The following is a 26045-nucleotide window of genomic DNA, read 5'->3' as shown; positions in this document are numbered from 1 at the left end:
TTTTTGAAGTCTAAGCATTCCTGGCCTGTCAGGTGGTTTCTCAGAAGAAGATATCAGGCATCAGGGTCCCAGTGGAATATGAAGTGCTGACCTTCCTCCAGCTCCGGCCATGGCCACTCGGAGAAGACCCGGGAAATTTATGATTCTATAGAATTTTTTTTCGAGAGAGAGCATGAGCGGGGGGAGGGGCACAAGGAGAGGGAGAGAGAATCCCAAGCAGGTTCCACGCTCATCATGAAGCCCGATTCAGGGCTTTATCCCAGGACGCTGAAATCATGACCCAAACTGAAATCAAGAGTCACTCAACCAACTGAGCCACCTAGGCAGATTCTATATTTCGATGATATAATATTCTCATCCATCAAGGATGCTTTTAGCTATGAAGCTCCCAACTAATAGTGGCTTGAGTAATAAGGAAACGTTATCTTGCATAACAAGAATTCTGGGAGGTAGGAGGTCATTCTGGGGGTAATTTCAGTGGCTTAATGGTGTCAGAATTCTGAATTGGCTTCTCTATATGCTCTCGGTTTTTCTTTCCTGGTCTCAAATAGCAATTCCAAGCATCAATTCACACTGACAGCATGCAAAGGAAAAGGGTCAGACCCTCTCCTTTGTACCAAAAATTACATCATGTATTCATGCCTAGACCAGTCATGAACAAGGAGAATGGACTTACCTCACCAGTTTAGACCAATCAGTTTCCCCATCCCTAAACATTGCCACCTGAACTTGAACAAAATTTAGTTTTTGTTAGCAAAGAAGGAAAAGCGTGTCCGTTGTCTAAGGAACCAACAGTGTCCGCCAATGTGTAACTCCTGCCACCGTAGCTCAAAATTAATTCCCAGTCCCTACTCTTGTCCTAGCTGGGGCATAGGATCTGAAGCAAACCAGTTCCACAATATGGTACTTGTGCTGTTTAAATTAGATTGAGTGTGGTTTAGGGCTTGTGGAGGCTAATTATTCCAGCCCTGCCTCTGGCTGTCCTTTTCCCTAGATTCCCAGACAGGTCCCAGGAACCTGTTAAATCCACCGGTTGTCTTTGTGACTCACCAGCGCCTCCATGTGGTGAGTCCCAGTAGTGAGGGAGCTGGGGAGGTAGGCCTCCTCATTCTAGATCACTCCATCTCAGACCCTGGACTTTTTACACTGCTAACAGGGAGCATTCACTGGCAGCACTTGGAAACTTTCAGGAATCTAACATTCTGGAAATTCTGTTCTCCTTTCCTGTAAAACCCACCCTATCAATCTGGGAAATCCCTCCTTGGCTGTTCCCAGCACAGGGCTGATAGAAGATAGGTTTTACCTGTGCTGTCCTATGGGTGTTGATCGGTTGCCCTGTTTAATTGCAAGTTTACCTACTGCTGTATTAGTTTTGCACTCAACCCCCACCTCCTGATCTTGGACGTGGCCTTGGAAAGCAGCTCAGTTGCAGGATCTGAGGATAAGGCTGCATTGTATGCAAGTAGTGTGCAGGTAACAGCTGCAGTTCCTGGGTCACATATATTTAGAAGGTCACCTGAGGCCAACAGGATTTAGAAGCAACTTTCCAAATTACCAGCTGAAGCTGCAGGCTGCTATTTTAATTTAACTCCCTCTGTACTCTGGTTAAGAGAGCCGCATTCCATGAGCACCTTCCTATGGTCTCTTCCTTCCCTGGGCTTCATGCACAACATTTGCTCTGTGTTAATTCAGGTCACCTACCCGTGACCCGAGGGGTGTGCATCGAAACTAGTTTTTTCAGTAAATCTCCTTTGGGCTTGGGAGGATCTATTTTTATTTTAAGTTGCATGGTTGTAGCAAAGCACTAGGTGCTGTGGTTATAAATTGTGGCTTTTTGATTTGCTTCAGCCAAAAGGAGAGTTCTGGTCCACCTCAGAACCACAAGCTTCCTTACTCATTTCACTAGCCCAGCCAAGACCGCAAGTTCCGGGCAGTATTTTAAGTGGGTGGGTAAGAGCTTCTTTTCCTGGTTGTTTCACATTTACAGAATTGAATTGCCATCTGAATTGACTGTTGCATAGCACTTGCTAAACTTGGACATGTGTATCAACTATTTTATTCCTATTAAAATATTTATGTTGTCAATTTCATATTGTTATCAGATGTATTTTTGCAGGGAATGTGATCCATCATGTAATTTATTTAAAGACGTGAATTTAATACTCATCAGACTTAGCTTTAGTAATAAACTCAAAAAATAAATTTCCACAACTTTTTTTCACCTTGGCCCCAAATCACCCATGTTTATCATATGACAATCAAATTTTTTATGGGCAAACTTTATTAGTATATTGAATTTTGCAAAATTAGATAACACACTGTGGCTAAGATGTATACTATATACATGTGTGTACATATATACTTGCTATAGGGGTGCCCGGGTGGCTCAGTCAGTTAAGCGTCCAACTTTGGCTCAGGTCATGATCTCACGGTTCGTGGATTTGAGCCCCGCATCAGGCTCTGTGCTGGTAGCTCAGAGCCTGAAGCCTGCTTCAGTTTCTGTGTCTCCCTTTCTCTCTGCCCCTCCCTCACTTGTGCCCTGTCTCTCATAAATGAATAAACATTAAAAAATTTAAGAGAAAAGGGCTAACCTCATTTTCTGAAGAAATAGAACCACCATTTCAGTTAGAAAATGTAACTAAAGATCATTCATAAATAATCATCTTTAAAACCTTGCAGAACCTGACTCAAATTAATGTTTTTATTTCTCAGAAAAGAAATATTACTCAGCTGTAATTGAATTACCTTGATCACTGGGTTTTTTATTTAAAAAAAATTAAGGCACAGCAGTTATTAGGTTAATCTGCTAAAAATCAAGTTTTAGAATTTAATGAGGCTAATTCTCCTAGATTCTCTTGGAAGCTATTTTATTGAAGCACAGAAATTATTAAATAGAGTAAACATCACCCTTGTGGCTTGAAAATGAATTACAATTTCCATCCAGATAATTTGTTCATGAAGAATTATGTACTAGGAAAAATTACTGTGTATATTATTTTAAAATAATGAAACCAAATTATTATGTTATTTTCATTATGATGACTCAACATTTCTTGTTCTTGTTGTTCTTCCCCTGTGTTCTAGAAAGGTATACATGAGTGGAATTTTAGTGCTTCTTCTGTCAGGGGAGTGAGGTAAGTTTCCTTGGTACATGTTTTTTTTTTTTTTTTTTTTTTTACTTAGAAGACAATAGAACTTTTAGTCAGGATTTAAAAATGCAAAGAACTGGGGCGCCTGGGTGGCTCAGTCGGTTAAGCGTCCGACTTCAGCCAGGTCACGATCTCGCGGTCAGTGAGTTCGAGCCCCGCGTCGGGCTCTGGGCTGATGGCTCAGAGCCTGGAGCCTGTTTCCGATTCTGTGTCTCCCTCTCTCTCTGCCCCTCCCCCGTTCATGCTCTGTCTCTCTCTGTCTCAAAAATAAAAATAAAAGGTTAAAAAAAATTTTAAAAATGCAAAGAACTTCAAGAATCCTCTATTGATGAAAATGCTCAACCGTTTCTATCTCTATTATAAAAAGATTTGCAACCAAAACTTTCACTGTTAGTTGAACTGACTCTGCTTGTCACCTGCTCCAAATATGGAGAATGAGGGATAAACGTGGACTGTGGACCAGAATCAAGGTGTAGATAAAAGTGAGCTATTTGGGTCCTCTCTAGCTGGTTGAGCTGTTGGTGTATGTGATAGGATGGTTTTCCGGTCTTTTTGGTGTTTCAGGAGTTAATCTCCTGTTAGGTGGAGCCAAAAAACTACATGCCATCTATCAGGTTGCATATCCTGTAGTTAACATTAATGTGACTGTTAAAGAGACTATAGGGATTTTATTTGTAAAAAACTTTTCCTGATGTCGCTGTTAATGAGGTGTTCCTGAAATTCTAGTGGCTCACTTCAGTGGTTCAGTTCTGACATTGCCATCATAATGCCAGTGGTTCAGGAAATACCAGTTCCTGGGATATAGAAATGAGATTTTTTTTTTTTTTTAGAAGCAAGAACCACTGGTTAAACATTTAAACACTTGTTATGTAGAAGCTCAGTCTAAAAACCAGCTCTTGGAAATTTCAAGCCAAATTAGTTGTGTTTACTATTTATTTCCACATAATAGAAATGAGAAGAAGCAGATTTCTGCAGGCCAGTTATGCAATACCCTTTTGCTTGTGGCATAATAATAATTGGTTTTGATGGAGCGTGAACTGCTAGAGCCGGCTGAGTCACTGATAATTGGAGTTTGCCTGGTAAAACCACCTGTTACCTCATGAAGGATCTGAACAGAAGCAAGCAAGATAATAGACTGACTCATTATATATCTTTCCAACCCAGCCTTCTCAAATAAAGTTTTACTCTCTTAATATTTAATTTTTAAAACCAGTCATCAGGAAGGCACTCGTTTATTGCTGCGTTTTTAAGCAGTTTATGAAAGTATGGTAATATAAATTCCATTTTATCGTATCTATTTTCCAAGGAACGTTTTTTTTTAAATTTAAGTATGGCATCACTACATACGCCTTTGTTGTGACTTACAGCATATACGTAGAATGCTTCTTTCTATGTGGCTGTTGCCGGTTTCTGCGTTGAGAAACTCAAGCTGTAGTTTATGGCTTCAAAGAGAGCTAACTACTCTTGGCTTCCTTCTTGATAAAGAGATAACAAACTACAGAGAAAAATCCAACTTAGTCAGCAGTTGGTCTTGCATCCCCTCGGGATTTGCTCAGCTCAGTCAATGGGCATTTTACTGAGACACCAGGTGTTTGTCAAATGTTGAGTCCTATTCTGCTAAGAATACAACAGTGACCACAACATGAACTCCCACTCTCAAAGAGGTCACAACCCAGCCTCATAACATTTAACAGCTAATGACAAGAGCTACTACTGAGATGACCTCGAGATGAGCAATGATAGATGTAAATGTTCAAGGAGCAGAGGTGAAAGAGAAAGTCTTTCTGTTGAAGGTAGACACAGGGAAGGGAGAGAGGGTAAGATCTAAGCTGGGCCTTGAATGATGAATAGAATTTCTTTACAGAGTCAAAAATGACGTGCATCCCAAATGCAAAGGCATAAAATAGGGATTGGCAACCTACAGCCCCCAGGCCAAATATGGCCCGCTGCCCGTTTTTGTAAAGTTTTATTGGAACCCAGCCATGTTCATTTCATTTGTGTATTGTCTAAGGCTGCTCCAACAACAAAACTGAGTAATTTGGCCTGCAAAATCTGAAACATTTACTCTCTGGCCCATGTCAGAAAAATTTTGCTAACCTTTGGCATAAAATAGCATGGCCTGATGGTAAACTCAGAATTATTTCAGTTGCTATAAAATCACTTGCTGAGTCAAAACCAAGTGCTGTTTCACATTTCTTCACGCCTCTAAAATCTCGACACTGATGAGGTGCTTTTATTGCCTCCACACATTGCCTTCTTAGCTTTGGAAACATTTCATTGTTCTACAGATGCCATAGCGCCAGAATCACTGAGCCCACCCAGCCAGTTGATACTTAGCTTTTCCTCTGATCACGCAGGGTGGTGGTATGGCAGCCAGGACGCCTTTCCCCTGTAAGCTGCAGGGACAAATAGCTTAGGTGTCCTTCAGGCATGCCAGAGCAGCCCTGTCTGCTGATATAGGTAAAAGGACAATTCTCAGACTATGAAGTAATTTTAGTATCGTGCTATGGGGAACATCACTTCTTCAAGTGCTCTTTATATCTGTCTGTTACAAACAACAATGGTGTTATAACTGGGATTAGATATAAAATGTACTTATTTTTCATTACAGGTTCATAGAAGCAAGAAGCATAGCTATTTCCCTGAATAATTCTTTTTGTTTGTTTCAGTATTTCTAAATTTGAAGAACGATGCTGTTTTCTTTATGTGCTTCATAATTCTGACGATTTCCAAATCTATTTCTGTACAGAACTTCATTGTAAAAAGTACGTATTAGTCATTGTTTATGTGTAAAAAATACTGTTCTCACCTGATCATTATTTTTAATTAATGAGCGAGCATGTAAGGAATTCATGGCCATCTGGTTATATAAATATTGCATTTAGGCTAACATCTTATAATTACGGGGTATGTTTAACAATCAGAGAATGGAGGAGGGGAGTCTCTTTAGTAAATCAAGCTTTCTCTTAGTCATAATTAATTTTTCCAAAGACAAAACATTAACCAAGACTTACCAGTTAATTGCCTGATACTATGTCACGTTTTTAAAGTGTTCACTTATTACAATATATTATTACCAAAATTTTCATTCTTGAATTCTTTTGGATAATCTCACCATTGTCTACAACAGTGGCTCTTAACCCTAGTTCATAGTGGAATCACTTGATGCACTTAAAAAACTGCCTGGGCCCTACCCCTGACTAATTATGTTGGATTTTCTGGTGGGGGTGCAGCTCGAGTTAAGAGCTAGTTATGTGATATACATCAATAAAAGATAATCCAAAAATCCATGGACTGGACTGGACTGTGTTTCTGTGAACCTCCCTGGGTATATTTCCCTTGGGCTAATACTTAAGGACTTCATGTTCCCTTGGACCACAGTTGACTGATGGTGGGGATCTAGGAAAGTGAGTGACAATTTTTAAACCAAAGTGCAGGTAAAAGCCAGCTTGGACTTAAAATTTTGCTTAGGGCTTTTCTTATTCAAATAATCACTATTTGACCCCATTGTAAATGACTAATATACTGATTACAGTATATAGTCAGTCATTTTTATCTTGAAACAAGAAAAAATGTTTGTTTGATCCATAATTCTTGGCTATAGTTTTATCTTTATTATTGTAAAATATGTAGTAAAAAGACTTGGAAATAAGAAATAATTCCTAGCACATGTATGGTCTACTTTTCTACTTAAATTCTCAAGGCTACTGATTTGTTTCTATGATGATTATAGCTCAGATTTATGGAGTACTTACTCTGGACCTAATATCTATTTTAATCTTCAAATGAAAACTTAGGTAGGTAATATTAATATCTTCATTGAAAAGAGTTTTTAAAAAAATGGCATCTTGGAGAGCCTAAAACCATATATAGCCAAAAAATGTAAAATCTGGGATTTGGACAAGCACATGTGACTCTAGAATCTAGTTTCCTAAAAATTACATTGTGTTCCCATCCCACTGTATTATATTCTGCTTAGAGATGTACATGTTGAAAAACTGTGTGACTAGCTGATGGAAGTCTTCACCCCAGATCTTAAAGTCTGTCTTTTGGGGAGCCTGGGTGGCTCAGTCGGTTGAGTGTCCAACTTCAGCTCAGATCATGATCTCACAGCTCGTGGGTTCAAGCCCCGCATCGGTCTCTGTGCTGACAGCTCGGAGCCTGGAGCCTGCTTCGGATTCTGTGTCTTCCTCTCTCTCTGCCCCTATGCCACTCGCATTCTGTCTCTGTCTCTCTCAAAAATAAATAAACATTTAAAAATTTTTTTTAAAAAGTCTGTCTTTAAAGCCAGAATTTTTTTTAGGTCTTTAACTTTCTTCTTCCTCTTGGTTGAATTTGCTTTTATCTTTAACTCATCAGGATGTTTAATCTTCATCAGAGCATACTGTTATTCTGATCACGCTTGGGAACTTCTTTTTCTTGTCATTGACTGCCAAGAAATGTGTAGAGAGAAAGGAAGAGTCGCACTCCAGAGATAGACTCCAAACTCCCAAATGGGCTTTGTCTGTTTTGTTCCTTGTCACAGTTCCAAAGGCCAGAATAGTTTTTGATCCTTGTAGATACTCTATAAGTATGGAGTACTTGTTGGATGGATGGATGGATGGATGGATGGATGGATGGATGGGTGGTTGGATGGTTAGATGGTGGATGGTTTAAAAAAGAGGTACAGAGATAAAAAGGTTCTGAGTTGTGGTAGGTAGACTTTTCTTATCCCACATAACCTGCTCTTCTCTTGGGTTGGCAGTGCAGAGCATGACCTGCCTGTGAGATCATCAGCCCCTGTTCATAGTACCTCCCTTGCTTTAAGTCTATGAACCCTTAGCATCTCCTTCAAATAGACTAGACACAGCTAGCATTATAGAGGCTAATCTGTTTCTTGCTATAACTATTTTTCTTGCCTCTGAAATGGTCTACAAGAAAAAAAAAAAAAAAAAAACTTCACAAGAAGAGCTCCTGAAGAAAATGTCACCAAAAGAGGGGTGGCTTCTTTTACAAACCTATAAGCCAGCCAGCTTTTGTAGGTTGTTTTTATGGGACAGTGTTTTGTAGGTTGTTTTTATGGGACACCACATTTACGATAAAGGAGGCAAAATGAGTTCAATATCTCAGATGAAATGTTGATACAACAAATAGTCACCTCAGAATTTAGAGACACTATTCCAGAATATGGGTATTTTTGTTAAGTCCCATTTTAAATAAGAATATTACCATCAGCAAAACAATAATAGCTAATATTTAGTGAGTGAAGTCTGCTAAGCACTTTATAAGTACTACATCAACTCATCTTCATAACAGCCTTTAATATGACACTTCTGAGGTCCCCACTTTGTAATTAAGAGGTGAGGCTCAGAGAGGTGGAAGAGCCCACCCCAAATCACACAAATGCAATCTTGGCCTGATATCCAAGTCCACATTCTTAACATTTCTATGAGTTTGTCGAGCTTCATTGTTCTAATTCTATAATACATTACTATTACTTGAAGTGAGGCATTAGGTCAGAAATTTCTAGACAGTCCTACCAACCTGTGTTTTCCCTTTTGGAAAATCACATTTTTCATACTGATACCAATAGTTTGTTCACTGCCTGATTTTAGAAAGTCTCTTAGCGCCCATGTTTTGCTCCGAAGCCATGCTGGAACATACTTGGGTTATATTTAACGTCAAACGTAATGCAAGTGACCACATACCAATTCTCATTGTAGGTTTTTTGAAATGGTGAACACCATTACCGAAGAGAAGGGAAGAAGCACAGAGGAAGGTGATTGTGAAGGTGACTCCTTGGAGGTAATGACTTCGGCCTCATGCCCGTCTTACAAAGTTTCTCTGCGGCTGTTTAAAAAATGAACTACTTAGAGCCTTACTGGGGAAAGCGTGCGCGCGCGCACGTGTCTGTGCGTGGAGGGGGCACGTAAGTGGTGGTGAAAGGTGGGGAGCGCAGCTAGAGTCTATGAGCTTTCTCTTAATGCTCAAGGCAACTTCTTCTAGAACCCCTTGTTAAAAAACAGCTAAAAAGCAAACATTGGAGAACTCTTATCTGGGAATACTGAGTTTGTTTGTTTTGCTTATCTGTTAGTAACTATGCTTTATCTGTGAGGAGGTTGATTATGCTCAATGCACGGCCTGCAGGGCCCTCACATTTTTATTCTCCTCTGATAATACGTGCAACCCAAACAAGCACAATTCAGCGAAAATTGTGAATGACAAACCTGGTTGTGGCCCTCCTTTGTATACTGCACAGAGGACCTGGAACAACTACAGATTAATAGAATAAAGAGAGGAGGGTAGTACAAATTACCTGTAATGCCTGCCGTTCCTCTAAACGCAGTTCTCTGACTTCTGCCTCATGGACACAGGACACTGTAGACACCTATTCTAGATCATGTCCATTTTCTCTGTCATGGTTACTCTGTGGTAAAGAGCCTTCCTCACTGTGAGGCCCAGTGCTGGAGTGTCCCAGGAGTGCTGAGCACCTTCAGAAAGTGGACATTCCTCCAGGCCTGACAGTAGACCACCTTCTTCTCCAGGCTCCTCTCGGTGTTGGACTCGGAACAAAATTCTTAACCCAAGTAATACTAAAACTTACATTTCTTTTTTTTTTTTTTTATGTTTATTTATTTATTTTTGAGAGAGAGAGAGCCAGCAGGGAATGGACAGAGAGAAAGAGAGAATCCCAAGCAGGCTTTATGCTGTCAGCACTGAGCCTGACATGGGGCTTGAACCCATGAACCCTGAGATCATGACCTAAGCTGAAATCAAGATTTGGAGGTTTGAGCGACTTAGCCACCCAGGCTCCCCTACATTTCTAATGTTAAAGTGAAATAGAAGAAACTAGAGCACCAGCCTGACTGGAATACTTATTTACCAGATCACTTTGATAATGTCATCCCACATACTAGAATTTTTATAAAAACATTGAAGCAGTAGGGTAGAAGTTGAAAGAAAATTTAAATATAATAACCAAGTGTTAACTCTGTCTAGAGTTAAGTTCTATAATTACCTAGCAGTTGTATAGCTTTGATGTTTGTAGGTAAGCCTGAGGCTCATTCATTAAAGTTATAAAAGGATGATAGACCTAATTTGGAAAAAAAAAAAAAATGTTTCCCAGTGCATTAGCTTGTTGTCTATTTAAGTAATGTTTTTTTTTTTAATTTTTTGTACATGTTTTACATTTTACAATTTTGTATTTTCTTTTTTTTTAATTTTATTTTTTATTTTTTAAAAATTATGTCCAAATTAGTTAGCATATAGTGAAACAATGATTTCAGGAGTAGATTCCTTAATGCTCCTTACCCATTTAGCCCACCCCCCCTCCCACCACCCCTCCAGTAACCCTCAGTTTGTTCTCCATATTTATGAATCTCTTCTGTTTTATCCCCCTCCCTGTTTTTTTATATTATTTTTGTTTCCCTTCCCTTATGTTCATCTGTTTTGTCTCTTAAAGTCTTCATATGAGTGAAGCCATGTGATTTTTGTCTTTCTCTGACTAATTTCACTTAGCATAATACCCTCCAGTTCCATCCACGTAGTTGCAAATGGCAAGATTTCATTCTTTTTGATTGTCGAGTAATACTCCATTGTATATATATATATATATGTATATATATATATATATATATATATATATATATATATATACCACGTCTTCTTTATCCATTCATCCGTCGATGGACATTTGGGCTCTTTCCATACGTTGGCTGTTGTTGATAGTGCTGCTATAAACATGGGGGTGCATGTGTCCCTTCGAAACAGCACACCTGTATCCCACAATTTTGTATTTTCTTATTTCAGTATTATGTTAGAAACTAGATGTCTAGGCTCCTACATCAGTGCTCTTTTACTATACCTCATTATCTCTGTTTTTACTTGGTTTAAATTTAGTCACTTGATACATAGCAACTACCAAGGTAAAAGGGAACAAAGACAATGAAAATGAAACACATCCATTAGTAAATACAAAATGATGACGTGAGTGGACTGGAAAATCCATAAAGTTCCTCTGCAGTGTCATAAAAAGGCTGGCTTTTGTTCAACCAGTGATAGCTGTCCTTTACTTTATACCCTTCTTTGAGGAACTAAATCTTACCAGAAATACACATAGCATAGCCAGGCTGTGGTAGCCATATGTCACAACTTGGTCTTCTTAATTGACTGAATCAACAGTCTAGAGACTCTTCTCCGGGAGCCACTTTTACCATATGCATAGCACAAAGCAGTTCTAATTGCCTTAGAATTTGTGATGAACATTGCCAGCTGATTTTTGTAAGACTCAGTTTCCTACGATGTAAAAAATAAAGTAGGTAGATCACTTTTTAAAGAGCTGTCAAGAAGACATGGAATCAAGATCCTTTGAACTGGGCACAGTAATAAATAGGGTGGCTGTGTGAGGGGCCCTTCCCAGTCAGACAATCCTACTGTGAGCACTGAAAACACTCACCAAACAAATCAAAAGGGAAATAAATGCTCAGGCTTCTTCCTAGGAATAGCCTGAGGGTTTTAGCTGTGCTGACCTCACATACACACACACACACACACACACACACACACACACACTCACAACAGCTTATACAGTATTCCTGATTCATCAAAGTGCTTCTGACTCACTCTTCTCAAGTAAGTACAGGGATGCTATTCTTTTAATGTTAGGAAAACAGTTTTACACTCTATCCTTTGCATTCTATCAGAATAATTTAAAATCCATGATGGAGAATGCCTTCTACAGTATTCCCAGTGGACTGTATAGCATGCATATATATATATATGTGTATATATATATATATATATGTGTATATATATATATATATATATATACACATATATATATATATATATATATATATATATATATATATATATATTGAATCAAGCACACTTGTTTTAAGTGTTTGGGCTAGTTTGCCATTAAACCCCAAGTACAGACACTGTTGACATGTGTGTGTTGGGGGGAGGGTGTTCTGTGGACACAATAGAAATGAACAGAGATTGTGATGATGCTCTGGGCTCCACACATGGTGATATCTATCCCTCTTCACTCTTCCTCTCATTGAATGTCCCTTTGTAGCCAGAGCACCTTTATAATAGGAGTTATTAAATAGCCTGAACTTGTATTTTTGCATAATTTATGATAACTTCATGATTATATTTCTTAGATATTCATTCATATGTGGAATTTAAGAAACAGAACAGATGAACATAGGGGAAGGGAAGCAAAAATAAGATAAAAGCAGAGAGGGAGGCAAACCATAAGAGACTCTTAAATACAGAGAACAAACTGAGGGTTGCTGGAGTGCAGGGGATGGGGGGGGGGATGAGCTAAATAGGTGATGGGCATTAAGGAGGACACTTGTTGGGATGAGCACTGGGTGTTTTATGTAAGTGATGAACCACTAAATTCTATTCCTGAAATCATTATTATACTATAGAAAAACTAACTTGGATTTAAATTTTAAAAAATGAATAATTTTTTTTAATGTTGGTTTGAATGGATTTAGTGGTTTTAACTTCACTTAGTGTATTGTCAGTATTGGCAAACATTATCAAAGTGGTTCTATAAACCACAAATTTGAAGCTAATCCCTAGACTTCTGGATGTTCTTATCCGAAGCCTATATTAAGATCTGCTTTTCTTTTTTATTTGAATGGTGAGGTTTCTTTGAGGCAGTACAGTTGTGGGAGGGATTCAGCCTCCTTCAGGTCATGGTCAGTCCCCTTCTCCAACTGATTAAACTTGACTCTGCTATAACCCCTGAGCTGGTGTCTGGAGCCTTGGATTCTAGTCCTAATTTTGCTAACAGCCAATTTTATAACTCTGGACAAAACTCATGCTCTTGGCTGGGCTAAGATAATTTCGTTCCTCAAGTGAGAATGGACAAAGAATATCTTAAATATCCTTTCCTAGCTCAAATTTGTATATTTTTTCAAGATTAGTACAAACTGTTCAAGGTAGTTTCAAATATAGGTCAGTACCACTCTCAGAGGACTTTTCTGCTTTAAACAGAAAGAGAAACAGCTTCTTTCGATTCAAGTCCATGTCGTTCGACTCTAGGATGTATTTTGATAGGGACAGGCAATGAATCCATTTCTTAAATAGTTTAATCGGTAAGTTTATATTGAAATCATTGAACAATTGATTGCAGTTACCCATAAGAGTTCTAACACTTATCAGCTGTAATCCTTACTTTTGTTCTCTGAGCCTTCCATATTTCCACCAACAGTAAGAGCATCTACCCAGTAACCCAAGGCAGCTCCCTGGGAGAAACCTCTGCTCTGCCTCTCTTCCTCTTCACACCAGGTCACCCCTCCAGCCCCTTTACCTCATCGTCTCTGTCATTCCCCCATCTCAGGTCTTCACCACCTCTCCTGCGGCCTCATCTCTCTCCTGCCATCAATATGCATCTCTGTCATCATCAGAGAGATCTCTCACACGATTTAATCCTGTGACTCCCCTCATGAAAAACCTTTGATGCTACTCTTGGTAGAACAAGGTTACCACGGATCCCGTGTTCTCAACCCTCTGGCTGTAAGTCGGCCTTTCCTTTCTGCCCTGTGGGCTGGGATTGCCGAACTCTTTTCCATTTTCTGGAAGGCCAAGCTTTCCTGCCCCTAGGTTTGACCTGCAGACACCCAACTCCACATGCTTTTTCTTTTCTGTCTGACCTGGTGACTACATCCTAGTTTTTTTGAGATGCAAGTCAAGTGTCATGTTTTTCTTTGAATCATTTCTCAACACCACCTCTCCCTTCTCTCTGCTCTCCTAGCATTTCTGCCCATTCCCCTGCCCTAGCTCTTCTTACAGCATTGTAATTTGAGAGCCTGCACCAGACTGTGAACATCCCAGGGCAGGGCTGTGGCTCTGTTTCCTTTTTAATCACATACTCTCACATGGTATGAGGCATCCAAGCAAAGTAGTTCAGTCAGATCAGAAGCGTGGAAGGGTTTGAAGGCAGGGTGTGATAAAGCCGATATTGTTTAAAAATATCTCATGCTGTGGGGAGAGGGCTATGGATTGGAAGGGACAGAGCAGGTGCTGTGATGTTGGCTTGAAAGTGGTTCCATCAGTGTTGAGTCAGTGAAAGAATGAACACCATAATCAAGCCTCATGTCATAAACCAGGCATTATTGACTCATTCTCTTTTCATCTCTTTCTCTTTTTATTTCCTGGAAGAAAACACCAGATACAAATTACTGAGGTCCTTTTGGACCCCAATACAAAATGTGTTATGTCTCCCTCCTCACTCCTCCCCCAAATACATACATACGTTCTATCTCTCCGTAACCCCATTCTCTTTCTCTTTCCCTCCCTCCATCCCTCCCTTTTCCTCTCTGCCCTCTTTTTCTTACATTCATTTGTACCTCACTGTTTTCTCAAAATGGGCATATGACTGACATAAACCTAGGTAATCAGAGCACGTGGCCCTGTGAACCTGTTTATACCTACTTTTCAATGTGCATAAAGAGAAAGTTGGCCCCTTGTTGGGTGAAGTGGAGACAAGCAAGATAAAAAGAACATTTTCCTTTGACTTAAACATCTGCAGAATGATAAAATACCTTACCATTTCCTTTTCTGATGATTTCTTTCACAAACATTAACAGTGAATTATGGTTTAGAATTCATTTAAATCAATTTGGAATCATTAGGTATCACATTGGTTCTTCTTTAACATCCTATATTTTCAAGTTTATTTATGTATTTTGAGAGGGAGAGAGAGAGTGCACACACATGTGGGGGAGGGGCAGAGAGAGGGGGGAGAAAGAGAATCCCAAGCAGACTCCATGCTGTCAGTGCAGAGCCCAGTGCAGGGCTCAGTCGCATGAACCGGGAGATCATGACCTGAGTCGAAACTCAAGAGTCAGATGCTTAACTGACTAAGCCACCCAGGCACCCCTTTGTTTCTATTTTTGTGCATATCTGAAGCTCAACACCCATATTTACTGCACTGAGAAAACATTTCACTCACGCTGTTGTATGATATGAATATCAATTTGTTATTCATTCACCTATTGGTAGGAAATAACAACTTTTTCCTCTGCCAACTTAGGCTCAATGATTAGGGGCCTGCAAATTAACCGACAAAAGACAGGTTAACAAGAGGAAAGACAACACTTATTCATGTACAGGGAGCATGCAAAGTGGCTTCCGACTACCTAGAGTTAAGTTGGTTTATCCTACTAAGAAAAGTCCTTGATAGGACTTGAAGGAAAAGCACAATGTGGGAAACTAATGACAAAAAAAGTGGAAAGTGCAGAAAGTTTTGGCAAGGTTTTGTTTATGTAATCTCTCATCCAAGTACCAATGGTCCTAAACCAGAGAGAGGATATTGGCAGCTATATTTTCAGGATGCTCTGCTTAAGCCAGCAAAAGAAGTTTGGATAAGGTTTTCAATGAAGTTTTATTCGGATGTTTTCAGCTTAAAATAATGTTTTTTTTTAAAGCTTAGGTATTTATTTTGAGAGAGAGAGAGCACAAGTGGGGAAGGGGCAAAGAGAGAGAGGAAGAGAGAGAATCCCAAGCAGGCTCCATACCACCAGTGCAGATCCCGACTCAGGGCTCAAGCTCACGAATTGCGAGACCATGGCCTGAGCTGAAGTCAGACGCTTAACCGACTGAACCACCCAGGCATTCCTGGAATCATCTTTATGCTACATTGATGGGTACAAATTCAGTTCACTCAACTAATAGTTACTGGACATCTGGTAGTGGTAGACACTATTCTAGATGCGAGGGATACAGCAGAGGGAACAATTGAGACAAATCCCTACCCTCACTAAACTTACGTTCTAGTGAAAGACCAAGAATGAACAGCATAAATAAGTAAAATACATAGCATGTTTGATAATAATCCGTATTAAGGAGAAAAATTAAGCGGGGAAGGATTCAGGAAGTTCCAGCATAACGGAGCAAGCAAGTTTAGACCAATACGCCAGGGATGGCTTATTGAGAAGGTAATATTTGAGTAAAGGCCAGAGGGAGAAGAGGGCTATAAAACTAGATATTTGTACCTACAGCATTTTTAGCATTTTATTCGTGTCATTAATAGTTATTAATGTGTTTGACATTTAAAAAAAATTATTTTTAACGTTTATTCATTTCTGAGAGACAGACAGAATGCAAGTGGGGGAGAGGCAGAGAGAGAGAGGGAGACACAGAATCCGAAGCAGGCTCCAGGCTCCGAGCTGGCAGCACAGAGCGCAGTGCGAGGCTCGAACTCACGAACTATGAGATCATGACCTGAGCCGAAGTGGGTTGCCCAACCACTGAGCCACCCAGGTGCCCCAAATGTGTTTGACATTTAAATGAGGTGACCACTCACCTCATGTAATTAAGCACCAGAGGGAAGTGCATGGCCTTTCAGAAGGTGGTGGCTTTACTGTGGGTCCCTTGACAGTGTGAAAAGTAAGTGAATCACCACTTCGTTGTTTGGCCTTGTCAGTATTGTCTTCCTCCGCTGATTCCCTTCTCAGTGCCAGGCTTAGATTGCTCTGGGCAGGCAACAATAGAGGGATGCTTCTAGAAGTATTCCCATCACTGCTTTGAAATGCAATTGTTTCCCTTAGCAACAACCAAATTCCTATTGCCTATTGCCTAGAAATAGAATGCAAACTACATAAGCAGTGTAATCTTACCTTTTATCTTTCAAATCACTCTTTCCTCCACCCCTAACTTTTCCCATATTTCTAATTTAATACACCTTGTTTTCCCTTGGCCTGTAGCCCAGCCCTTCTAGTTTTCTTGGCTATCACATAGATAATTCTCTGTCCTTATAGGCCAGCCCAGTCTCCTCAAACCTGCCTTTTCAGTTTATATCTCAGCACGATAAGAATAGAAAGAAGAGATTTAAAAACCAAGCAAGCAGTTACTCACTGGAATGGTTTTCAGTCACTTTGGCCTTATTAAAGTCCTCTTTTTCTTTTACTATGACCACTTTGTTCAACAGGAAATCAACTGCCATACCTAATACATAGTCTTTTAAAAAAGAATAGTCTTTTGATGCTTTAAATCCAGAGGAAAACTAAAACTTGAGCGGCCTCACGCGGGCTTATATATTCTTCGTCACACACACTATATATATATCCCTGTGGCCCAACTCCCTTCAACCAAAAATAAACTGATACCAACTTTCAATGTTTTGTTTTGGCACCTGGTTTATAAAAACAAACAAGCAAACGAAAAAGGGTTCTCATCAAATTGTCTATAGCTTGATTGCTCAATTAAATAATTACTGAACATCTCCTACAAACTAGATATGGGGATAGAGCAATTAAAGATAAATCCCAGCTCTCGCAAAGCTCAGAGTCCAGACTGAGATACAGATTGAGTAAGAGAAGGAACAGTTACAAAAGCATGAATGAGGGCAGAAAGGCTTGGGAGCACATCCGACCAGAAAGTAACCCAGCTTTCGAGGGTCAGGTGGACAGTTCAGGAAAGCTTCCTAGAGCTTGGTTTTGAAAGATGAGGCACAATTACCCAGGTAGAAAACACAGCATGGGTAAAGGCACAAAGATCTCGGGAGCCTCACAGAGTTTTTGGAGGAGATTGACAAGCGAGAAGGTGGGCCACAGAGGCAGCAGTAAGAACCTGAAGGGCATTTCTGCTGTGCTAAGGAGTTGGGATTTGATTCTGAAAGTGACGAGAAACCAATAAAGCAAAGGCAGTGATACAAACATGGACAGCTCACTCTGGAACTTTGGACTTTGGGAAGTTCACTGTCAACTTAGTGGAGAATGGATCAAGGAACAAGGCAACAAGAGAGGAGGGGACAGGAAGGCCAGGTAAGAGTCTGTAGAATTAGTACAGAAGAAAAGCAAGGAGGGCCTGATTCAAGGCAAGAGCAGGTATACCTAACAGCATTTGGCAATCAGTTTGATATGGGGAGTAAGGGAAAGAAAAGAATGAAGTCTAAGGTGGCTCCCAGATGTCTACCAGATACCTGAAGAAGAGAATGGATGTTCAGTGCATCTTGATGATATACTGGACTACATTTATAGAAATGGTGTTTGGAAACAGAAGTAAGAACATCCGTACAACATTGGTAGTGGTAAGAATATTGAATCAGGAATTGTGAGTTGGGTTTGAACCACAACTCGTTTTCACTAGGAAAGATATTTCTGAGCATTTGTAAATTGAAGCTAATCATAGACCTTTCCTGCTATGACACAGGCTTATTATGACTCTCCAATGAGATAGGTTATTGACAGTTGTTTTTTTTTCTTTTAAATTACGAAGCATTATATGGGGCGCCTGGGTGACTCAGTGGGTTAAGCATCTGATTCCTGATTTTGGCTCAGGTCATGATCTTGCAGTTTGTGAGTTCAAGCCCCACCAGGCCAGGCTCTGCACTGACAGTGTGGTGCCTGCTTAAGATTCTCTGTCTCCTTTTCTCTCTGCCCCTCCCACATATATTCTCTCTCTCTCTCTCTCTCTCTCTCTCACTCACTCAAAAATAAATAAATAAACTTTATTAAAAAAATTCTAGGGGCACCTGGTTGGCTCAGTCAGTTGAGCATCTGACTTCAGCTTGGGTCATGATCTCATGGTTAGTGGGTTCAAGCCCTGCATCAGGCTCTGTGCTGACAACTCGGAGCCTGGAGCCTGCTTCAGATTCTCCCTCTCTCAGATTCAGTGTCTCCTCTCTTTCTGCCCCTCTCCCGCTCACTGTCTCTCTCTCTCTTAAAAATGAATAAACATTAAAAAAGTTTTTTAAAAGTTATAAAGCATTATAATAATGTGGTGGTAGTACTAAGTTCAGTGTATAGGTTTCTATGCCCTTTCTAGGGCACACTAGCAAAGATGAGCTACTTTGGTGATAGTCCCTGCCCTGCCTCCTGCTGGCCTGGGTCCTGGCTGGTAGATTTCCAGCGTGTGTGGCACAGTATGATGGAAGTCTGGGCCACAGGAATTGGGTACAGAGACTTAGGATCTATCTGGTGGAATTTTTTTTTTTTTTTTTTTTTTTTTTTTTACTATTTTTACTGCCTCTTTGCTGGAGCCCAGTTTCATCTTCCAGTTAGAGGAAATCGCTAAAAGATTCCTTCCCCCTATTCCTTCATCCTGAAAACATGCCTGATCTTCTGCTCTGGACTAGGACAGTCTTCAGTCTTACATTAGACATCTACAACGGGAGTATTCCTTTATGTACATTGGTATGTATACATTGTGATTATGTACAGTGATGCCAATGGGAAAGTAAGATGCCTCCCTTCCAGAGAAGAGTTCGTGACAGGGAGGTCATTGCTCACCCAGTCATGGCGTGATATTAGGCATAGTTTTCCCCGAGAGAATTCAGCTAATTGCCTTCTGTCAATGCTTGGAAACCTCTTGGAAATAAATAAACCGAAGCTAGTAATGACAAAACCGTATTTTCCTCATCCTCCTTGGCAGAAGTCCCTCAAGTCAAGTGTATGTACCCTAGGAAGTTTGCAGAGTGATCTGATTACCACCTTTGTAGGTAATTTGTCCTTTTTATCTCTGCTTTATGACCTCTGTTTACTTTTCATTTTGTAATTTCCCTATACCATATCTGCATGTGAATTTATTTTTATTTTTCCCAGTAAAGGCTCAATTTTTGGAAGTTATGTTTGATTCTGTCTTCGATCTGCCCGGCCTTTTTTAGAATGTATTATCTCCTTTTCTCATGCTTTTTGATTTCCTATTTTATATCTTTATGTTAAATGTACTTATTTAAAATTTTTTAAACATTTATTTATTTTTGAGAGGGAGAGGGACAGAATGAGAGCGGGAGCAGACAGAGAGAGAGAGACACACACAGAATCCAAAGCAGGCTCCAGACTTTGAGCTGTCAGCACAGCACCCAAAGTGGGGCTCAAACTCACGAACCATGAGATCATGACCGGAGCTGAAGTCGGACGCTTAACCACTGAGCCACCCAGGCACCCCTGTACTTATTTTAAAGTTTTTGTTTCTTTTACTTTAGGAGGTTTGGGGAGATCGATAGTTGTCAAATCAGCTGATTCACTGGTGGTGAATTATTTCTTTATATATTTTAAAATTTTGGGATGTAAGCTCAATTTCAATGACATACTATCAGCGAGAATCCTAAATAGCCCATATTAAGGGAATCTCCTTTAAAATATTTTTGCTTTGTTTCTATTAGCACTCCAGGGATGTCCCAAGCTCAAGACCAGTTATAGGTATCATGATAGGTGTAAATTTGAATTAAACCAGCATGAGGATCAGCCTGTGGTTGAAAGTATTCAGAGGAGACTTGTTTTTGTCCACCCAAAACTCAGTCTAAGACAGATGAGCTTTATTTTGGCTTCCCAGTGTAATGGGCTTTTTTCTAATCTACCTGTTCATCAAATTATAGTCCTTCGTGGGCCCTGATTTGGGGTATGCTAGCTCTTCCCCTGGTATAGACAAAAGGTCCCATTTCTGATCCTCTCATGGGCATTAAGACCACAGAATCAGATAAGGGGTTGACAAACTATAGCCCAAAGGCCAAATCCATCCTGCCAGTACCCTTGGTAAATGAAGTTTTATTGGAACGCAACCATGCCCCTCTGTTTAAATATTGACTGAGCGGTTTTCATGCTACAATGGTAGAGTTGAGTAGTTGCCACAGAGGTCATATGGCCCATAAATCTTAAAAGTATTCAATCTCTGATGCTGCAGAGAAAGCATTTGCCAACCCCTGGCCAAGATTAATTAAACTGAAAGCCCAGCCCTCATCCCTCCCCCCTTGCGCTATAAGGACATCAGTTGTGATTACTCCTCAAGTGGTTCTTTTTCTCTTTATTTCTAGCTCCTGGCAGTCTTCTTTACTTTTCTCTAAGTACTGCTAGGCATTTAAAAGTATGTCTACTCTTTTTTTATGTAAGCGTTTTTAGCAGGAAGTTTGTCAGATGCCAAGCCCACCATATTGCCAACACCAGAACCCACTTTCTATTATCTTGGATATTATAGACTGCTATATACATGAAATGTTATATATGAACCTAATGGTAACCACAAATCAAAAACCTGCAATAGGTACACAAACACGAAAGAGAAAGGAATCCAAGCATGTCACTAAAGAAAGCCATCAAACTACAGGGGAAGAGAACAAAAGAAAAAAAAGGAACAGAGAACGACAAAAACAACCATAAAACAAGTAATAAAATGGCAATAAGTACATACCTGAATAATTATTTTGAATGTAAATGGATTAAATGCTCCAATCAAGACTGACTGGATGGATAAAAAAAGCAAGGCCCATTTATATGTTGCCTACCAGAAACTCACTTCAGACCTAAAGACACCTGGAGATTGAAAATGAGGGAATAGAGGGGGCGCCTGGGTGGCGCAGTCGGTTAAGCGTCCGACTTCAGCCAGGTCACGATCTCGCGGTCCGGGAGTTCGAGCCCCGCATCAGGCTCTGGGCTGATGGCTCAGAGCCTGGAGCCTGTTTCCGATTCTGTGTCTCCCTCTCTCTCTCTGCCCCTCCCCCGTTCATGCTCTGTCTCTCTCTGTCCCAAAAATAAATAAATGTTGAAAAAAAAATTAAAAAAAAAAGAAAATGAGGGAATAGAAAAATATTTACTATGCAAATTGGAGCAAAAAGAAAGCTGGGGTAGCAGTACTTCTATCAGACTAAATAGACTAAAACAAAGACGGTAACAAGAGACAAATAAGGACACTACATAATGATAAAGGGAACAATCCAACAAGAGGATATAAAATTATAAATATTTATGCACCCAACATTGAAGCACCTAAATACATAAAGCAACTATTGACAGACATAAAGGAAGAAACCGACAGTAATACAATAATAGTGGGGGACTTTAACATCCCACTTACTTCAATGGATATATCGATCATCTAGACAGAAAATCAACAAGGAAACAGTGGCTTTGTATGAGACATTGGACCAAATGGACCTAACATATATTTAGGTATGTGTATAGGTATAGGTATAGGTATAAATATGTATATATATTTAAAACATTCCATCCCCCAAAAGTAGAATACATATTTTTTTGAAGTGCACATAGAACATTCTCCAGAATAGATCACCTTAGGCCTCAAAACAAGTCTCAATAAATTCAAAAAGACTGGAATCATATCGTGCATCTTTTCTGACCACAATGGTATGAAACTAGAAATCAAGGACAAGAAAAAAATCTGGAAAAGAATACAAACACATGGTTGCCAAATAACATGCCAATAAACAATGAATGGGTCAATAAACAAATCAAAGAGGAAATTAAAAAATATATGGAGACAAATGAAAATGAAAATACAACAGTCCAAAATCTTTGGGATGCGGCAAAATCTATTCCGACAGGAAAGATTATATAGCAATACAGGCCTACCTCAAGAAGCAATATCTCAAATAAACAACCTCACCTTACACTTAAAGGGACTAGGAAAAAAAAAAACCCAAAGCCAGTAGAAGGAAGAAATAATAAAGATTAGACAAGAAATAAATGAGATAGAAACTAAAAAATACAATAGAACAAATCAGTGAAACCAGGAGCTGGTTCTTTGGAAAGATCAACAAAATTGATAAGCCTTTAGCCAGACTCATCAAAAAAAAAAAAAATAATAAAATAGATGCAAGAATCCTCAACAAAATATCAGCAAGCCAAATCCAACAATACATTAAAAAAATCGTTCAATATGATACATCACATCGACTAGAGGAAGGATAAAAGCCATTTGACCATTTCAGTGAATGCAGAAAAAACATCTGACAAAAGTACAGCATCCATTCATGATAAAAACCCTCAACAAAGTAGGTTTAGAGGGAACATACTTCAACATAATAAGGCCATATATGAAAAACCCACAGCTAACATCATACTCAATGATGAAAACTGAAAGCTTTTCCCTTAAGGTCAGGAATAAGACAAGGATGTCTACTCTCACCACTTTCATTTAGCATAGTACTAAAGTCCTAGCCACAGCAATCAGACAACATAAAGAAATAAAAGGCATCCAAATTGGTAAGGAAGAAGTAAAACTTTCACTATTTGTATATGTCATGATATTATATATAGAAAGCCCTAAAGACTACCAAAAAACAAAACAAAACAAACAAAAACTACAACTGATAAATGAATTCAGTAAAGTTGCAAGATACAAAATTAATATACACAAATCTGCTGCATTTCTATACACTAATAATGAAGTAGCAGAAGGAGAAATTAAGAAAACAATTGCATTTACAATTTCATCAAAAAGAATAAAATACCTAGGAATAAATATAACCAAGGAGTTGAAAAACCTGTACTCCATGAACTATAAAGCACTGATGAAAGAAATTAAAGATCACATAAACAAATGGAAAGATATGCTCTGCTCATGGATTGGCAGAACCAATATCGTTAAGATGTCCATACTACCCAAAGCAATCTACAGATTTAATGCAATTCCTATTAATACCAACATTTAAAATAATTTTTTTTCAGTTTTATTTATTTATTTTGAGACAGAAAGAGAGAGAGCACATGAGCCAGGGAGGTGCAGAGAGAGGAAGATAGAGAATCCCAAGCAGGCTCCGCACTGCTGGTGCAGAGCCCTATGTGGGCCTCTAACTCACAAACCATGAGATCGTGACCTGAGCCGAAATCAAGAGCTGGACACTTAACCAACTGAGCCACCCAGGCATCCCTATACCAACAACGTTTTTTACAGAATTAGAACAAATAATATTAAAATATATAAAGGCCCCAAATAACCAAAGCAATCTTAGAAAAGAACAAAACTGGATGTATCACAATCCCAGGTCTCAAGATATACTGTAAAACTATAATCAAAACAGTATGGTACTGGCACAAAAATAAACACATATTATTGGAACACAATAAAGAGCCCAGAATTAACTGCTGCTTATATGGCCAATCTGAGACTAAGGAGGCAAGAATATACAATGGGGAGAAGATAATGTGTTTAACAAATGGTGCTGGGAAAACTGGACAGCAGAAGAATGAAACTGGACCCTTTTATCACATCATACACAAAAAATAAACTCAAAATAGATTATAGACCTAAGTGTGAGATCTGAAACCATAAAACTCCTAGAAGAAAACATAGGCAGTAATTTTTTATCATCAGCCATAGCAACACTTTTCTCAATATGTCTTTTCTGGCAAAGGAAACAAAAGCAAAAGCAAACTGTTGAGACTACACCAAAATAAAAAGCTTTTGCACAGCAAAGGAAACCATCAGCAAAACAAAACAAAAAGGCAACATACTGTATAGAAGAAATTTTTAAATAATATATCTGATAAGTAGTTAATATCCAAAATATATGAAGAACTTACACAACTCAACACCAAAAAACCACAAATAATCCAATTTAAAAAATGGACAGAGGACCTGAACAGGTATTTCTCCAAAGAATATATCCAGATGGTGAAAAAGATGCTCACCATCACTCATCATTAGGGAAATGCAAATCAAAACTACAATGAAATATCACTTCATACCTGTCAGAATGGCTAAAATCAAAAACACAAGAAATAACTAGTGTTGGTGAAGATGTGAAGAAAAAAGAATCCTTGTGTACTCTTTGGTAGGAATACAAACAGGTGGAATCACTGTGGAAAACAGCGGTTTCTCAAAAAAATTAAAAATGTAATTACTGTATTATCCAGTAATTGCACTACTGGATATTTACCCAAAGAAAATGAAAACACTAATTCAAAAAGATACATGCACCCCTGTGTTTATTGCAGTATTACTTAAAATACCCAAATATGGCAGTAACCCACATGTCCATTGATAGATGATATCTATTATAATGGAATATTACTCAGCCATAAAAAAGAATGAAATCTTACCATTTGCAACAACATGGATGGATTTAGAGCACATAATGCTAAGTGAAGTCAGTCAGAGAAAAACAAGTACCTATATGATTTGACTCATACGTGGAATTTGAGAAACAAAGCAAACAAAGAAAAAAGGAGATGACCAAAAACCCTAGAGAACAAACTGGTGGTTGCCAGAGGGGATGTGGATCAGGAATGGGTTAAATAAATAAAGGAGAATAAGAGTACACTTACCCTGATGAGCACTGAGAAATGTATAGAGTTATTGAGTCATTGTATTGTGTACCTGAAACTAATATAACATTACATCTTAGTTATACTTGAATAAAAAAAAAAAAAAGAAAAAGAAACCTACAAAAACAAAAAAAATTGTTGACTTAAAAGGTTAGAAATCAATTTTTTTAATGGCCAACTTAAACCCTTCTTTGAGAGGCCAACTCTTTTTTTTAATGGCCAACTTAAACCCTTTCTGAGAAAAAGAGCTTGTTCTATGTTCTCTCCTGTTCTGTGTAGTTTTACACTGGGTTTCTAGAGTCGCGGCTTGACCTTTTGGTGGCTCTAAATTTGTTAATTCCAGTCTGAAACCAAAAACTTCCAGGTCTCAGGAGGTATCTACCAAATACTCTCTAAACCTCTCTTATTTTGATCCAGTTTTCCATAGTTGACTGAGACGCTTGACAGCTTGGGGTTTAGGGCTGTAGATATTTCTTTTTACATCAAAGATGAGATTTTCCTCTTATCTTTAATTTTTAAAATGTTTTTTTTGTCTTGGGGAATCCAATGATGAAAATTTTCTGCTTCCCCAAAATCTTTCTTTCAGGGGCTTTATTCTTTTGGCAGAGTATGTAATACTTGGACAGTATTAAAAGCTGGGAAATAAAAGAAAAATTAATTAGATGGAATAGATATTGATAGACATTATTGCTAATCATACTCATTTCCAAGATCTATGAAAACTAGGATTGAGTGGGTAAAGTAATCCAAGTGGGCTTTTGAAGAAGTACTTTTCTGGATTTAAATACATAGTCCTCACTGTGTTCATAGCCATTGTGAAAACATGAACACACTATCTGCTTTCGGTTGGGAGTGTCTATTTTTTGGCTCTTGAAGCTGCTGCTTAGAACTT

The 26045-nt window shown here is 38.9% G+C and overlaps 1 protein-coding gene across 4 annotated transcripts in view; it reads left to right on the top strand.

The window, feature by feature from the left end:
* MAP3K5 (mitogen-activated protein kinase kinase kinase 5) overlaps positions 1-26045 on the top strand; it is a 207842-nt gene that overhangs the window by 133380 nt on the left and 48417 nt on the right. For all 4 annotated transcript variants that reach the window (XM_047857784.1, XM_047857785.1, XM_047857787.1 and 1 more), the window contains 3 exons: positions 3085-3134; positions 5819-5914; positions 8852-8933. In XM_047857784.1, coding sequence (XP_047713740.1) covers positions 3085-3134; positions 5819-5914; positions 8852-8933 — 228 coding nt within the window. The remainder of the gene's footprint in view (positions 1-3084; positions 3135-5818; positions 5915-8851; positions 8934-26045) is intronic.

The sequence above is a fragment of the Prionailurus viverrinus genome, chromosome B2 (genome assembly GCF_022837055.1).
Source record: "Prionailurus viverrinus isolate Anna chromosome B2, UM_Priviv_1.0, whole genome shotgun sequence".
NCBI classification, from domain to species: Eukaryota; Metazoa; Chordata; class Mammalia; order Carnivora; family Felidae; genus Prionailurus; species Prionailurus viverrinus.
Note: the sequence above shows the minus strand (reverse complement) of the source record. Positions and strands in the feature narration are given on the sequence as shown.